Below are 15,751 nucleotides of genomic sequence, written 5' to 3' on the forward strand. Positions count from 1 at the left end.
CACCCATGCACGAGGTATCCATGCATAACTTGCGCTGCGCCATCCAGGGCGCTTACTGTTTGAACGCTGCGGCACATACTTCATGTAATCTTACAGGCGCGCCTTCGAGCGACGCAAACAGTCAGCTGCCAACTGCTGCCCTCTGCTACCGACCCAATATGCATCCTGCTGCAATACAAGCGCGGACGGGGTCCAGACTCCAGAGGGCTACACCCCTGCACGTGCTCAGGCACTTCATCAGATCTTTATACTCTACCGTCCGTATTTTGCGTATGTACCTAGCTAGAATACGCCCTAGGGGCAGCACTGCTGTCATAAGTCCAAGTGCTTATTGGTCTCCAACCGCCTGCCTTGCCAAACCTGACAACTTGAACCACACAGGCCCGCCGAACACGCCCTACCCATCAGCTGCCCCCGCAACCTCCCAGCCATTACCAATACACGCTACCCGCTCCTACCCACTCCAACCCGCCACCTCGCTTCCACTCCAACCCGCCACCCCTCTCCCTCATCCCCATAACCCCATCACAACACCACCGCCCCATCCCTCCCACCGCCTCACTCCCCAATCCGCTCCAGCCCCGCCGGCCCCACCGCGCCCGCCGAGCCGCCGGGCCGCCGCAGCGGCCGCTTCAGCGCCCGCCGGTCATTCAAGTCCTGGATCAGCGCGTCCACGTTGCAGTACTCGGGCTGCACCGACTCGTAGCCCTCCGGCACTGGCCCGCTGCCCGGCAGCGCCAACCGCACCGGGCCCAGCCGCCAGTCGGCTCGCAGCAGGGCGTCGTTCTTGGCCGCGCGCCGCAGCTCGTCCTGGCAGGCCGCCACGTAGCGCACGCTGGTGTGCTCCGCCGCCGCGCGCCGGTCCACCAGTCGGTCCACCAGCTCGCCGCCGCCGCCGCCGCCGCCGCGCCGCCTGATGGTCACGTGCGGCGTGTGTAAGGGTGGAGGTGGACGGCAAGGGTGAGCAAAGCGTGCTGTGGCCTAATAAGGACTCAGGTCTGTAAGGACCCGCTGTCTGTAAGGACCCGACCCGACCCGCTTCTGGAAGCTGCATCCTGGGCCAGGACTGCTGGGAAGGGCGAGACAAAATCGAAAGGGGTCTACGTTGCTCCACTTCTCCCACTACTCAACATCCCGCCGCGTCCCGCCCCGCCCGGCCCCGCCCCGCCCCGCACACCGCCCTGCCCTCACCTGCGGCCGCTGTAGCCGTCCTCGCTGTCCTCCCAGCCGCCGCCGCGCCGCCCGCGCCCCCCTCCTCCGCCCCCTCCCCCTCCGCCAAACAGCTTGCGTTTGAGCACCCACAGCGCCACCACAGCCACCGCGCCCAGCGCCCCCATCTGGGTCCGGCGCTTCGTGTCGGCCTTGCTCCAGGCATTTGACACGGTGTTGACCAGCGTCTTGGGCGCGGCCAGCATGTGGTTGACGGGGTTGGCGGATACGGAGGTGGCGTTGAAGACCATGGCGCCGCCGCCGGAGGGCTCGTGGCCCACCGCTTGGATGAGCGCGCCGAACACCTTGTCGTTGGTGCTGTAGCGCGTCTGTTGGGGGGTTACATTCATGATTATTGGCGGTGGGGTGGGGGTGGTTGGAGGTCAGGGAGCGGGGTGGGGTGGCGGGTGAGGGGGTGCGGCGCCGGCAGTGCTTGGGCCGCAGGTGGGAAATTCGCAACGAGTCACGCAGGCGTGTGCCGGTGGATGGATGGGTGCTTGCATTGTGCTAGGACTTACGCCTGGATCACCACACCAAAGCCTCCTCTCTACCTCCCCTTCCCCCTCGGCTTGATTCGGTTGCGGTTTTCACAACCCCCGTCCGGTGCCCTCCCCTCCCGTCCCGTCCCGTCCCGTTCCGTCCCGTCCCGTCCCGTCCCGTCCCGTCCCGTCCCGTCCCGTCCCTACCCAACGCCTCCATCCTCCCCTCCATCCTCCCATCGCCTCCCTACCCTCCTTCTTCCCCTCTCTCCCCTCCTGCCTCCCCTCCTTCCCTCCCCTCCATCCTCCCCGCCTCTCACCATGAGCAGCCCCCTGTTGGCCTCCAGGTCGTCACGCAGCTCCAGCAGCTCGTGCGGGAGCCGGCCCAGGAACTCGTCCGTGAACACGCCGCCGTGCGCCAGGATGAACTGACGGACCAGCTCGTCAAAGTCCTGTGTGGCATGTGTGGCAGGGGGGATGGGGGTTTGCAACATTCGGAACAGGACATCACGGGGATTGGCGGGAGGGACGAGAGGCGCGGGAAGGGGGCAAGCTTGGTGCGATTCCATACAGACCGGGAAACAAAACGGGGAAAGGGAGCGACCAGGAGGGCGAAGGGCGGGCCGCTTGCAGGAGCGAGAGTTCGCGGGAGCGAGAGTTCGCGGGCGCGGGCATACAAGGGCTGGATGGGGGTAGGGCATGGAAAGGTCCGATTCTTACGCCAAGGGCCAAGGATGGTTTGAGCCAGGACCGGCAAAGCACGCCACGGCCCAGTAGCCGTCAGCTCCTCACCTTGGCTGTGATGGCGCGCGTGGCGTTGTTGCCCTTGCCGCCATCGGCGTACTCGGCGGTGGGGAACTTGTTGAGGCACTCCGCAATCACAAGGATCTGACGAAGCAGGTTCTGCATGGGCAGGCAGGCGAATCCCCACAGGTCCAGAGGCGTCCAGGTAGAGGGCGCAGCAGTGGTTGCACGAGCGCTCCTGGCGCAATGCAACGCTCACAGTCGCCTTTCTTTCATTTCATCTGCTGATGCAAGGCAGCACGTGCCTGCCTGGCACCCGCTGCGCCCCGCCCCGCCCCATTGCACGCCCCCCGCCCGCCCCACCAAGCTCCTCCCCCCACACACCCATCACTTCCACACACCCGCACCCGCAGCACTCCTCCGCACCCGCACCCGCACACCCCCACACCACCCATCACAGGGTGCGCGCACGCCGCCGCACCTGTCCGTCCTGCTGCAGCCAGGCCGGCTCGTTGGCCACCACCACGGCGTTGTGCATGGAGCTGCAGGGCAGGCCGCTGGCAGCCACCACCCGCTCCAGGCCCCTGCGGGACAGCAGGAAGAGGGAGAGGGAGAATAGTCTGTTTGGAGAATAGTGGATCCAAGCCCAGGATGCGCGATGTAGGCACACAGCTGGGCTTAAACACGGCATGTGCAAGCTGCAGTGACTACGAGGTCGCTTGAACGCTTGATTGCACGCCTCCAACGCTGCACTGCTTGCTATGCTAATTGCTTTGCTAGCGGGCTGCCAGGTCTTTCAGCGTGCTTTACGGCTGCACGGGGACTCGTGGGGACTGGTTGGGAGTACAGTAGTTGGGACGCACCAGGTGCCGGGGCCCCATGGTGCCCCCTCCCCTCCTTCTGTCGAGTGCAACTCCGTTGTCAAAGCATAGGCCACGCTCTCCTCCTCGCTCTTCTGCATTTGGTTCGGTTTAGTTTGGGCGGGTATCTACAACGGCCTCTCCCCCTTCCCGCGGGGCCGCACCTGATCATGCGGCTGATGGCCTTGTACCGCTCCACGGGCACAGGGCTGTCGGTTGCCGTCATGGCCTCCCGCGTGAAGTTGACGCCGCCGCTGAAGGCCGCCTGCGGCAACAACAGCCGCAAACACCCAGTGCCCCCGGGCATGCAGGTTGTGACGCGCTCCACGATACGGCACCTACAGACGTGTGGTACGTGTGCCCCGCCCATTTCCAGGACGCCCGCGCACATCAACCCATATCCAACCGCTCACAACCCCCTCCCAACCGTTTCGTCCGCATACCCAAACACCCACACACCTGCGCCATGCCGCCCGCACCCATGGACAGGCAGTGCCCCAGGCCGTGGTGCCCCAACCCGCCGCCGCCTCCTCCTCCCCCGCCTCCCTGCGTGGCCACCAGCGCGTGCTGCATGCTGTTGAGGCTGCCGGTGCGCTCGCGGATGCTGCCCAGGCTGCCCATGCTGGCGTTGCCGTTGCGGTACGTGCCCGACGGAAGCGTCGCCAGCGGCCCCGGCGCGGAGGCGGCGCCGTGCATGCCCGCCGAGCTGGAGGCGGCCTGCGGGTGGCCCGGCATGGGCGGCAGCCCATGCTGCGAGTGCTGCGGCCCGCCCTGGAGGTAGGGCGGCGTGATGTCGGTGATGCCGCCGGCGGCGCCGCCGAAGCCGTCGGATTCCTGGCTGGTGTTGACCATGTACGAGTCCAGCGGCTGGCTGCGCAGCCGCTGAACCGCGTCCGGCGTCGCCACCGGCGTGTAGTGCCCCGAGCCAATGTTGGTGGTGGCAGTGGTTGTGTTGGTGGTGCGCTCGCCGACGCCGTTGGTATAGCCGTTAGAAAGCTGCGACTCGTCCAGCACGGCTGTACGGCAGAAGTCGTGCCAGGTGGGATTGTGGCGAGGGGGCGGGGCGGGAGGGTAGCAGTCAGTGGCTCCGTCCGCGAAGCGCACACGCCGACGCGGCCGTGGCCAAAGCGGGACTGGCATGTCGGGCAAGGCGGCAGCCCGTGTGTGTGTGTGTGGCTGCTACTGCTAGCCCTCAAACCAACTTCCCGGGACAAGATGGAGTGCGTGGATGCGCGGAGGTGGTGGACAGGAAGAGGGCAGAGGAGGAGGAGGAGGAGGAGGAGGAGGAGGAGGAGGAGGAAGGGGGAGAAGAAGGGCGGTGGTAACTGGCATGCGTTGTGTACCATGCATGCAATGAGGCGCCGGAGGGAAACCCCCGGCAGGCGATGCCATGCAAATGCAATTGCAATGCCACGCATGCGCAAGCTGCCCATCCTGGGTCAGGCAGTTCTTACTGACACGCTGACATTGTGAATGCAGGGCATTCTATAACAGCGCTGCGCTTATGCTGAGGAGTGCTGGAGGAGGTGGAGGTGGGGAGGAGAGGGAAGGAGGAGAGGGAGGAGGAGGAGAGGCAGGTAGCATGCGTGAGACCAGAGAAGGGACGGCAGTGTGGAGCAGGAGTGAAGCATACTCAACGTCACAAGCTGACAAGCTGACCAGTTCGTCCTTCAAGGGCACCATCAACCCCATTCCACGGACTCAAACCCCACCTCTGCCCTTCCCCTCCCGTCTCCTGCCCTCCGCCTCCCTTCTCCTCCCCCCTCCCACCCTTCCCCCCCACAGGCCGCGCTCACCCAGGTATATGTTGTTGCCGTTGGCCATAAGCCGGTTCACCAGCTTCCAAGTGTAGCCGCTGTGGCTGAAGGACTTCTGGTTGATGACGCCGCTGGGGAAGACCGCATACACGTCGTCCAGGCTCAGGAAGTGCGGGTGGTCGGGAAACAGGCGCGCCTCCAGGCCGGGACGGACGTAGCTCTCAGAGACCTTGATGGGGATCATGTGCGGATGGAGAGAGAGAGAGCCTGGTAGCTGCAGCGGGGGGAGTTTGGGGTGTGTAGGTCGAGCTGGTTGTGAAATGGTGGGTTGGAAAGTGGCCGTGTCGGCGCGGCGGGCGTGACTGCGCCACCCCCCACGGGCACGCCGCCCCCTTCCCCCACCGTTTCCCCTACCCCAACGCTGCCTTCCCCCTAACTGGCACGGCCACGCCGATCATGGGGACTACGGCACGCGATGCTTGAAACCTAACACCCCGTCCCATCACCCCTCCACGCTGACACGACTACGGTGCGCCGGTGAGCCGGCGATGCGCACCGCTATCGACAGTGGCCCGGCCGAAGCGCCACTGGCGCGTTCATCAAGGCCCAGTCGACGTACCTGCTGCCTGCGATGAGCGGGCGCCTTGCTCAAGGCCCCAGTGTGCGTGAAACAATCGCGCAGAGCCAAGTCCGCTGGGGCGAGCCGACGTCGCCTGATCGCCGCAGCGCCCTTAAAACATATAGGAAGGCTCTTTTTCTATCGTTATGCGCTACAAGGCCATTTGGGGCTCTGCTTCGCGGGCTTGACGTCTAGCTTCGCCCAAGGCCCGCGCCCAGGAAATTGAGAAACTCGAAGGTATAACACGGACAGTGCCTAGCCTAAGGAGTGAACTGGATTGGTGAATTGGTTTGTCTTCAGGGTTTTGCACGCTTGCCAGGTTCCAACACCATCGCTTGCGACAGCCACGTTGCAAGCCCCTTGCTGTGGCGTTGCGTTCTGCGCTAGCGATGCAATACTTTAGATGTTATCAAATTCACGAGCTGTCACTGCCCTCAACGTGCTGTTGATGACTTGCGTTCCTGCTGTTCAGGCCTAGCAGACTGTGTGCTTACAGTATAATAGAACATTCAGACACGAAACTAATTGCAGCGACTTCTAGCAACCCGGGCCCGGACGGGTTGCAGGTTTGCAAAGTGAAGGAATGGCCGCAACCGTGAGCGCGACGCTGCTTGGCCTTCTCCAGTCGAGTGGGCAGGCAGAACGCCTTGGGCTCGCACAGGACGCATTTGATGCCATCCAGCACCAGCCCGTGTTCCAGCACTTCGCGAGCGTGCTCTCAAACGACGTGCACTTCGTGTCACCCGCGGATGAGGAGCTCGCCGCGCGGCACCACCACTACGAGGACCCGGCCGTGGAGGACGCAACGCTGGATCGGCTCATCGACATGTACCTGACCGACCGCGAGGCCTTCGACGGCGACCCGCTGGCGTGCGAGCTGCGGCCGGAGATAGAATCCCTGCTGAAGCAGGGCCAGCTGGAGCGGCAGGCGGACGAGCACCTGGCGCGAAGCCACATGCACGTGTCCACTCTGCAGGAGGCCAGCTCCGTAACGCGGCTGCAGCAGCAGCAGGCGGAGCAGGGCCTGGCACGCCTGACGCGCGCCAAGGAGCACCAGCTGGCGCAGGCGGGCGCCGCTAACGCGGCCGACAACGCCTCGGTGCACGCTGTGCAGGAGTGCGGCCATGCGATGCAGGTGCGTGGCCGGGCAGGACAACTCCGTAAGCTACTATTGTACGCGTGTCGTCGTCCTAGCCACAAGCCTGCTGGTCGCGATCCGGCTAGTCGCAAACCTGGAACGATGCTGCTGGTTTTGGTTGGGGTGCTTGACTGCGTGTGCAACAGGACTTGTTGCGGCAGCGGCCGGAGGAGTGGCTGTTGCTGGCGCAGCCGCTGGACGACATCGTGGCAGCGGAGCGACTCACCGCGGCCGAGGTCGCCAAGTGGGTGGCGTGGCTGCCGGGGGGTGGCCAAATCAGAGAGGCACAGGGCGCGCGGGGTGCTTTCTGTTTGCAAAGAGCGCATCGCGCGCGAAAGGCGAGGCATGAGGCATACTTCCTGCACGTGTTACCGGTCGTACAGCCTGGGCTCGGGCGTGAACGTGACGCTTTCAGGTTCCGCGGCTGACGTGCCACCGAGCCAGCCTCCTCTACATTCTGAGCGCTGTGCCTGACCACGCCGGCCCCTCCCATACGCCAGGGCCAAGGAGCAGCAGCTCAACCCGGCGCAGCTGGCTCGGCGTGTGGCGGAGCAGGAGGCAGCGCAGGGGGCGCTTCCCGACATGCCGTTCGGGCCCAGCACCACGCGCATGCTAGCAGGCAGGTCGCCTCACGCACCGTGTTCCGTTGCGTGTGCGCTCGTTTGATGCCAGCTGTGAGCAGGCCAGCTGCCAGCTGTGCGTTCACCATGGTGTAATGTTGTTGTCTGGAAAGCACAGTGTCGAACGCGGTGAATGTTGATCTGATGACACGGCCTCGGCACCCCTGAACCTCTGCCGCAGGCCTGACGACGGAGCAGTACGTGGGCGTGGCGGAGAAGGCGGAGGCGTGTGCGCAGCGCGGCCGCGACGTGCGCGACCGGGCAGAGCGCCTGCAGGCAGAGCTGGCGGGCTTGACACGGCAGGTGTGCGCGCGCGTGTGTGTTTGTGTGTGTATATGTGTGTGTGTGTGTGTTGAACACAAAACAAACGGAACAAAGCCGCCGAACACGCGTGTGTGTAGGAGAGGGGCAGGAAACGAGGAAAGAGCTAGTGCAGGGGGGGAGGGGAGGCAGGGAACGGGGGCACACGGGCAGGCAGAGCGCCCTCATGCCACGCCGTGCCCCCGCATTCGACTCAGACTATTTACTACCCCTCCCCTCAAAGTCTTAACCTAATCTTGACTCCCCTCCCTCTCCCATCTGCCGCGCTCCGCGCCGCCCTCGTCACGCTCTTCGCGCGCACAGCGGCTGCTGCTGGAGCAGGCGGCGCGCGGCGAGCTGCCTGTGCCGCACGACCTGCTGGGCGGCAGCGAGGCGCAGCTGGCGGCTGAGGCGGAGCGGCTGAGGCGGGAGGTGGCGGCGTGAGTGGCATACTGCGCACTCATGGTCGGACTGTACCTTCTTGTAATGTCGCATTCATACTGCGTACTGCGCGGGAGGGCAGGGAGCAGGCGTGCCATAGGGCCTACCCGGGCAGAGCGCGGGGAGCCGCCCGGCCCGCTACCTGTGGAACCTGCAGGCACCCATGCTGCTGCCGCGGGCCCGCTCTCCGAAACACGACCTGCTCCAGCGCCTCCCCCTTACCCCTCCGACACTTCTTACCTCTGATGTTTATCACCCCGTTCTCCCCGAACGGCTACCCCCCCCCCGCAGTGTGCAGGAGAGTGACACGCGGCACGACCTGCTGGACCAGGTTGCGGCCAAGTCCACCGCCCAGGTGCGCACATGTGTGGGTTGGCTTTGGCCTGGAGTAGATGCACCGGGTAGCAGCATTCATAGTTGATATGCTGTACTCTCAGCCGACAAACCGAATACCGTGCACACACGCATCCCACTCACATCGCACACACCAAGTGAGTGCGTGTCACCGGTTCTGCGATTTCCCTTTCCTTGTGTTCCTCCATCCATCCCCAGGTGAAGAAGGCTCTGTGGCTGGTGCGGCACCAGCAGCTGGGCTACATGATTGCGCTGCAGAAGCAGCTGCTGGAGGTGCAGATGAGCCAGTGGGCGCGAGTGGAGGTGCTGCAGGTGAGGCACGGAGGAGGCTGGAGGTGGGGGAGGTGGGGGTGGGGGGAGGACAGAGGAGGAGGAGGAGGAGGAGGAGGAGGAGGAGGAGGAGGAGGAGGAGGAGGAGGAGGAGGAGGAGGAGGAGGAGGAGGAGGAGGAGGAGGAGGAGGAGGAGATGCAGAGGAGGAGGAGGAGGAGGAGGAGGAGGAGGAGGAGGAGGAGGAGGAGGAGGAGGGGGAGAAGGAGGAGGAGGAGGAGGAGGAGGAGGAGGAGGAGGAGGAGGAGGAGGAGGAGGAGGAGAGAGAAGCAGTGGACAAGCGGGCATCATGTGCTTTGGCATCTTAGGGTCTCACAATGTCACATTGCCCCATCGACGCAGTGCTCGCAGTGACACAGCGTTGGAAGCGGCGCACCATTTCCCCACACCTGCACCCCGATTCAAGCTTTTTCACACAAGCCGCTTCCGCACCACCCCCAACCTGTTGCCACCCCGCAAACCCGAATTGCCTCTGGCCCTTTCTTGTCTTTTCACGCAGATGGTGCGCTCCGAGGAGCGGCGCTCGCTGACCGACCTGTGGGCGGCGCTGCAGAAGCTGGCGCAGGAGCTGGACGCCGCAGTGCGCGCCTCCGCTGCAGACGCCGCAGACGCCGCGTCCTGGACGCAGCACGCCGAGCACGACGCAGCGCTGGCCTCCTCCGCCGGCGCCACCGCGCTGCTTGGCAGCGAGGCGGCCCTGTGTGCGCAGTTCGCGGTCTTCGACGCGGAGCGACAGCTGCTTTCACGCCTGGCGACAGCGGCGTCCGCCGCGGCAGCCGACGGCGGGCCTTCGGCCTCGGCGTCGTCCTCGCTGGACGCACAGGCGGGGTCGGCGTCCCTGTCGATGTCGGCATCCGGGTCTGCAGGAGCGGGGCTGCTGGGGTTGGGCGGCGGCCTCGCAGCCGCCATGGGCCTGGGCGGCGGCGGCCTGGGCGGCAGTGGTAGCATGGGCCTGGGCGGCAGCATCAGCGGCAATGCCTTCTTGGATAGCGTCATGGCCGACCCCTCGCAGCGCACCGTGTGCCAGCTGGCGGCGGCGGTGGAGGCCACGGCGGGCCTCATGGCGCGGCTGCAGGCCACACTGGCGGGCCGGCTGGGCGACACGCTGCCGCGCATGGTGGCGGCGGGCGAGGCGGGCGTGCAGGAGGCGCGCGCCGTGCTGGCATGCCCCGCGGAATCCGCCTCCGCCTGTGTGACCACTTCATCAGCCTCGGCACTCGGGGCCGCAGCGGGAGCGGCATGGCCGGTGCTGCGGGACCCTGCCTTTGAGGCCGAGCTGGCGGCGCTGCGAGAGGACCTGGCGGGCCTGACGGCGGAGATCACGCGCTACACGCAGCGCGCCAACCTGCTGGCGCAGGAGTCCAAGGCGCAGAGCGAGCAGGCGCGGGCGGAGCGCGGCGTGCTGGCCGGGTTCTGGAACGCGCCGGAGCGGCTGACCCGCGACACGCAGGCGCTGCGGGACCGGCTGGGCGCGCTGCTGTTAGCGGCGGGTGCGCATTAGGAGGCTGGCACATGGCTAGGTTGGGCATGGATTGGAAGGGCATCGGAAGGACACAGGGCGCGGTGGGGGCGGGCGGCGGGGCCTTTCCGCCGGGGCCTGTCCTGAGCACAGTCGCGACGCAAATGCAAGTTGAATGTTGCAGGTGTCGGGGAGTTAAAGCGCTGCACGAGAGTTTGGTAGCGCATATACAACCAAATCAAAGCTAAAGGTTCGCTCAGCCTGTAACCCGTCGCGTCCGCAAGCCGAGCACACAAGTCATGGCTTGCGCTGTAGCCCAATTGGTCATGTGCAATAAGACTCTTAATGGATAGTCAATAGCTCGAATTCATCCGCAACAGGGTCGTGAGGAAACACAATCGGGCTCGATCAGCATCAAGTCTTCGGGGGGCCGTCTTGAACAGGTTCCGATAGCAGGTATCCATACCATAACACTGACACTATCTAAAACCACGAAAGGATCTAGCACCAGCTCAGGAAAAGGAAAGGGAGCATTGCTATACGCTCATACCCCCAAAAAGCAGGTTCTCCGTCTCCAAAATGCAGCTTAAGCAGCAAGTAGGCCGCCGGCATCAGGCGTTCCAGGGCTCGCGCGGTGTTGTGCGGCGACCCACCAGCATCGTGTGCCAGGCCAGCGGGAATGAGCAGCAGTCTCGCCGGCAGGTGATCGGCACCCTGGTCAACCTAGGCGCATCGCTGGTTGCCGCGCCTGCTATGGCCGACGCGTTCCTTTCGTCTACGGGAGCCCGGTAAGCGCGTGCGGGTCGCATGCAGCTCCGAGCGCAGCACACGCTGGTCGTTCGGGGCCTGTCGCTTGCCTATTCGCCTCTTCACACACCAATTTGCCAAAATGGCAACGAAGATCTTGGATTCGCTGCAGACGTTTGGGCTTGACTTTTGATACGGTACCGCTTGCTGCCGACACCCCCATAATGCCGTGTGCCCCCTCTGCAGCGGCCTTCTGGCTGAGGAGGAGCAGCGCCTGTACCAGCTGCGTGTGGAGAAGGAGACCGCTGCTCGGGAGGAGCTGGCGCGGGAGCGCTCACTTCTGGAGCAGGAGGCCAAGCGCACGCAAGTGAGTCTGTGGTTGGTCCCAGCGCTAGCGCGGCTGGACGACCTGCCAGACCCCGCCTTGCGCGGAGTCCGGCAGATTTGGGGAGTTTTGAAATCATTGGTCCTCAGCATGTGCGGGCCGGCGCGCTCACATGCCCAGACTTAGTGCACTGCACGGTCTGCTTCGTAGCAGCTGAGGCCCCGACGCGGCGATCTGGTGGCCGTGGATTGGGCAAAACCTGTGCCTGCGCTGTGTGTGCCGGCAAAGGCGTGGTGTTGAGCGCATGTGGCATGCGCTCGGTTATGCCTTGTCTCCTGCGATGGCCCGCTTCTCTGTGGATAAGTGTTGTGCTGTGCTGTGCAGTGCTAAACACGGTATGTATGCATGCATGTGGGTTGCTGTATTGCCGTGGTGGTTTTGGCAAGAACTCATCGATCGTGTCTGTTGCTGAACTGCTATGTTGTCTGTTGCTGGTATGCTGTGTTGTGTTGTGGGTTTGTAATGTGCTGCGTTTCGTGCTGTGGACGTGTACCCATCCGGCGCTTTCCCAATACGCCTCCCCCGCAGTTGTTCTCATGGATGCACCCGCTAGCCTCTAACGACGTAAGCCGCATGCATTACATCCAGGCATGGTCAATCTGCTGCGGGCGACTTGCTGCGTTATGGCTTGACGGTGTTGCTTGCGTGCTCTTGTGTGGTGGTATTGAACTTTCCCTCGTTGTGTGGCGTGACTGGACGCGTGTTTCGTGCGCAGTGTGTGCATCCTGTGTCTGCTTCGTGCTCTGGTCCGGGGCCGCGTGCCCGCAAACCGACGCCGCGCATGCATGGTCCTCACCCCCGCAGCCCGGTACCATCAACGCCTCTGCGGCTTTGCCATTGCCCTGATCACCCACAACCCGCTCATACCAAGCGCCGCGCTTCTGCGCTGCATCCCAATCTCTCCACCTCCACCTCCTTTCCTCCTTCATGCCCCGCACTCACATCCTGTCCTCTGTTCTTTCCCCATCCACCCGACCCACCTCATCTTCCCGCCCCCAGGACGGCAAGCTGTGCGCCACGCCATTTGGGGTGGACGTGGTGGGCATCACGGAGCTGATTGCGCTCATTGGCGCGCTGGTGGGCGGCGTGACGGCGCGGCGGCGCAAGGAGGAGGTGGAGCGCCTGAACGAGCAGCTGCGCTCCATCAACCTCAACCTGCGCCAGCAGGCGCGCGCCGGCACCGTGTACGCGCCAGGTAGGGGTGGTGTGTGGGTGCGGGCGAGGGCAGGGGTAAGGGGCAAGGGTGAAGGGGAAGGGAAGGGAGCCGCTGATGGGGCCCCGGCGGGAGCCGCGAGCTGCGCGACCAACGGGGGCGGTCAGGGGCGGGCGTGCACGTGGCAGGGCGATGGTGGAACTGGGTTTTGCGGTGTAGGAGCGCGGCATAGGACGAGGTAGGCGGTGGCCGGGCGGATGGGCAAAATGGGCGACGGCCGCGCGCGGGAACGGTTGAGCTGGAAGCTTCGCTCGGAATGGACGTCGGAGGTCACTCAGACGGGTCAGGGCCTCCTCTCGCTGAGTGTGCTTATTTGCGCACCCAGACTAGGGGCCGCTGCCGACCATCCGCGCCTTGCCTAACCCGCCGCGCCTGCCTCGGCCGGCCCCTGCATCCCCAGGCCTGAGCTACGCACCCCCGGCTGCCGGTGGCGCCGTGGCGGCGCCCTCGCGCAACGGCACCGCCGCCGCGCCCCTGGTGGTGCCCGCCGCTGCCGCCGTGGCCACCCTGCCGCCGCCCGCCGCCGTGGTGCCCAAGCCCGAGCCCGTGGCCGCCTCCATCCCCAGCGCCTCGCCCGCCTCCGCCGCCCTCAACACGCTATTCAGCATGGAGGAGGAGGAGATGAGCAGCGACCAGATCCAGTGCAAGGAGGCGCTGCGCGCAGGTGCGTGGCGCGGGCGGCGATTTGCTGGCGGGAATTGGCGGAATGAGCGGGTTTGCCAGGGGCGGACAGCATAGCCGCGGCCCCGCGAGCGCGATCCCAGTCAGCGCGGTTCGCAGCTTCTCAGGTTCAAACTCAGTGCGGCGAAGTACTTTTGCGACAGCTCGGCTCATGGTCCGAACGCCCGCACCTCCACCCGCCTTTTGCGCCTTGTAAAAGAGAGTCTAGGATAGGAAACACCTTTCGCCTGTTCGCCTGTTGTGTGAAAACCGCAGGCAAGCGGTTGCTCAAGGAGAAGAACGGCGCCGCGGCCATGGTGCGCTTCGAGAAGGCGCTCATGCTGTCCAAGGCTCTGGCGGACAAGGTGGGAGAGGGAATGGTGCGTATGCGCCTCTGCCTCGGCCCACTGGCTGCTGGCGGCGCCGGCGTTGCGGCCTGCGCATGCGACAGGGCGAGCGCCTGGGTAGCGTACGAGACGGCCCGCTGGCGGGTTTGGGGCTGCATACCTCGTCTGTGACGCTGCATGCCGCATTTGCTCAATGCGGTAGTGTCTGAACGCGCTCCTGTGGCCCTGCGGCCTCCTCCTTGCCGCTTCCCCAGGTGCAAGAGCGCCGCGCGCAGCGCGGTCTCGCCGCCTCCTGCCGCATCACGCACCAGTACCGCCAGGTGGGTCGCAGGAGGAGAGCGAGGGGATGAGGGGCGGGGGACTGGCGGGGCGGGTGGGACGGCATGTCAACCAGGGTGCGGACTGAGGAGTGGGAGAGCCGGGCGGTGGGAATGGAGGAGGTACCCTCGCGCGGTACCCTAGAGGTCTATAGCCTTGAACAGCCCCGTAGGCCGTTCTTCAACGGCGGTGGCGTGTGAAAACGGCGTGGGAGGCGCCCGGCACCATGAGGCAGCGTAGTTGTTGGCGAGCTCCTTTCCTCCTTATGCACGTGCATGGTTCCTCAGCCCGACGAGTCGCCAGTTCGACGACGTCATCTGTCTCGTGAGCATGAGGCTCCGCCCCTCGCGTGGTCAACCCCCCCCCATTGCTCCTGGCTACGCCCTCTCGTCTTATCTAACATGCATGGACCCCCCCCCCCAACCGCCCGCAACCCAACAGGCCATCAAGCACCTGGAGCGTGTGCTGGAGATCTCCCGGGAGATCGGCGAGTACACTGGTGAGTTTACGACATAATGAGCTGGCCGCTATGGTCCCATTAGGCCGGCGGCAGCCGGGCTGCAGTGCACGTGTTCGTATGGCGCGTGCGGGAGTCAAGGGAGCTAGGGCCGTGTCAGAGTGTGGCTGCCCACGGGTAGCTGGGTAAGCTGGCAGAGCGCCTGTGCCAAGCCCCCAATTAGTGCACCGCTTAGCCGCATCACTGGTTGCGCGCATACCCGTGCACGTCAGCTAGGCCTCTTAACGCGCCATCGTCAACATTCGCCCACCAGGAGCTGAGCATACAGATTACAGTCTTATGTGACACTGTTCGCATCCATCAACCCAGAACTGAGCACTGTGCCGTGCCCTACTTTCAACCCACCCGCCCCCCCCCCCAGGTGACGCCGACGCGTTCGGCACCATGGCCGACTGCTACACCGACATGGGCGAGTTCGAGAAGGCCGCCGTGTACTACGACAAGTACATTGAGCGCATGAACAAGGACGGCCCCATCTAAGTCTGCGACGTTGCAAGAGCAGCTGCTGCCAGGGCCCCTCTTAGTTAGCAGCTAGGCTGTGAGGTGGCGGCTGACGGCCGGGCCTGCAGCCCGGGCTGCGTGGCTTGGCGCAGTGGTTGCGCGCTGCAGCTCTGCCAAGCAGGAGACGGAAGGCTGGAGGAAAAGGAGTAAAGGCTGAGGCGGCACTGCGACAGTCGCCCGCCTGTGGCTGCGCGTATGCGAGTGCGTGAGCGGTCCGGTATTGATACGATGGGTGGTATGTGAGTGCGTGCATGTTATTAAGGCGCAGCTGCGGGCAAGGTCGCAGAGGCGACTTTGTGTTTTGTATTGAGAGATGAGGTGTACGGTACGCATTGAGGGCATCACCAAGTGCGGCACGATGGCAAAAGCCTCGAGTGCCTCACGGTAACATTTTGATTTATGCCGGGACACCGGGCATTGTGTGTTGAAATGGCAGTGCATGGACGTTAGGTGTAGCCGCTGTGGGATGAGTGCAGGACAGGCACAAGATATCTTACGGGGCTACACCACAGAACAATGCTGCGATGCGGTGGCGAAGCGAATAAAATTATTGGTGTCCATTTTCTGGGACCCTAGACGCACGGCCGGTGTGTGCCAGTTTCAGCAATATGTGCGACGTGTTGGTCCACTGCCGCCTTATGTGTTGCGGGATTTGAGGCATGGCGCTGGTCGCGATGTAAAACTGCGAGAGTGCTGGGGCCAAGGTTGCCAAGGCTGGGTCTTGAGTACGCTCTGATGGACGCCGCAAGGCGATC

General features: G+C 64.7%; 3 protein-coding genes across 5 annotated transcripts; 2 read left to right on the plus strand and 1 right to left on the minus strand.

Moving 5' to 3' along the window:
* Positions 1-78: 78 nt before the first annotated feature.
* CHLRE_10g459950v5 (uncharacterized protein) lies at positions 79-5,992 on the minus strand. 2 transcript variants are annotated; one of them, XM_043067133.1, is made up of 10 exons: positions 5,635-5,992; positions 5,089-5,323; positions 4,795-4,809; positions 3,752-4,308; positions 3,457-3,557; positions 2,914-3,016; positions 2,481-2,591; positions 2,009-2,140; positions 1,192-1,538; positions 79-913 (listed from the first exon to the last, which is right to left on the minus strand). In XM_043067133.1, the coding sequence occupies exons 1-10, from the start codon at positions 5,647-5,649 to the stop codon at positions 559-561; spliced, it is 1,971 nt and encodes a 656-aa protein (XP_042920531.1). In that variant the 5' UTR covers positions 5,650-5,992; the 3' UTR covers positions 79-558. The 2 variants fall into 2 exon arrangements, with proteins under 2 accessions (XP_042920531.1, XP_042920530.1); XM_043067134.1 differs by lacking the exon at positions 4,795-4,809.
* A 100-nt stretch (positions 5,993-6,092) lies between these two features.
* Positions 6,093-10,587, plus strand: CHLRE_10g460000v5 (uncharacterized protein). The gene is made up of 8 exons (XM_043067135.1): positions 6,093-6,803; positions 6,953-7,050; positions 7,307-7,425; positions 7,608-7,729; positions 8,051-8,166; positions 8,459-8,522; positions 8,720-8,833; positions 9,349-10,587. The coding sequence occupies exons 1-8, from the start codon at positions 6,252-6,254 to the stop codon at positions 10,348-10,350; spliced, it is 2,187 nt and encodes a 728-aa protein (XP_042920532.1). The 5' UTR covers positions 6,093-6,251; the 3' UTR covers positions 10,351-10,587.
* A 75-nt stretch (positions 10,588-10,662) lies between these two features.
* On the plus strand, positions 10,663-15,688 carry CHLRE_10g460050v5 (uncharacterized protein). 2 transcript variants are annotated; one of them, XM_001698350.2, is made up of 9 exons: positions 10,663-11,096; positions 11,302-11,422; positions 11,969-12,004; positions 12,440-12,635; positions 13,054-13,317; positions 13,590-13,678; positions 13,915-13,980; positions 14,420-14,477; positions 14,857-15,688. In XM_001698350.2, exons 1-9 carry the CDS (start codon positions 10,888-10,890, stop codon positions 14,973-14,975), a joined length of 1,158 nt encoding a protein of 385 aa, XP_001698402.1. In that variant the 5' UTR covers positions 10,663-10,887; the 3' UTR covers positions 14,976-15,688. The 2 variants fall into 2 exon arrangements, with proteins under 2 accessions (XP_001698402.1, XP_001698401.1); XM_001698349.2 differs by lacking the exon at positions 11,969-12,004 and having other exon boundaries at positions 10,792-11,096.
* The last annotated feature ends 63 nt before the right edge of the window (positions 15,689-15,751 follow it).

The sequence above is a fragment of the Chlamydomonas reinhardtii genome, chromosome 10, assembly GCF_000002595.2.
Source record: "Chlamydomonas reinhardtii strain CC-503 cw92 mt+ chromosome 10, whole genome shotgun sequence".
In the NCBI taxonomy this organism is placed as follows: Eukaryota; Viridiplantae; Chlorophyta; class Chlorophyceae; order Chlamydomonadales; family Chlamydomonadaceae; genus Chlamydomonas; species Chlamydomonas reinhardtii.

Excerpts from the sequence above, each read along its gene's own strand:
- CHLRE_10g460050v5 (XM_001698350.2), top strand. The coding sequence starts at position 10,888 with ATGCAGCTTAAGCAGCAAGTAGGCCGCCGGCATCAGGCGTTCCAGGGC. Across the intron at positions 12,636-13,053 it reads CGGCACCGTGTACGCGCCAG|GCCTGAGCTACGCACCCCCG; the intron begins GTAGGGGTGGTG and ends CTGCATCCCCAG. Across the intron at positions 14,478-14,856 it reads GGAGATCGGCGAGTACACTG|GTGACGCCGACGCGTTCGGC; the intron begins GTGAGTTTACGA and ends CCCCCCCCCCAG.
- CHLRE_10g460000v5 (XM_043067135.1), top strand. The coding sequence starts at position 6,252 with ATGGCCGCAACCGTGAGCGCGACGCTGCTTGGCCTTCTCCAGTCGAGT. Across the intron at positions 7,051-7,306 it reads ACCGCGGCCGAGGTCGCCAA|GGCCAAGGAGCAGCAGCTCA; the intron begins GTGGGTGGCGTG and ends CCCATACGCCAG. Across the intron at positions 8,523-8,719 it reads CGGCCAAGTCCACCGCCCAG|GTGAAGAAGGCTCTGTGGCT; the intron begins GTGCGCACATGT and ends ATCCATCCCCAG.
- CHLRE_10g459950v5 (XM_043067133.1), bottom strand. Across the intron at positions 2,592-2,913 it reads GGCTGCAGCAGGACGGACAG|AACCTGCTTCGTCAGATCCT; the intron begins GTGCGGCGGCGT and ends CTGCCCATGCAG. Across the intron at positions 1,539-2,008 it reads CCAACAGGGGGCTGCTCATG|ACGCGCTACAGCACCAACGA; the intron begins GTGAGAGGCGGG and ends ACCCCCCAACAG.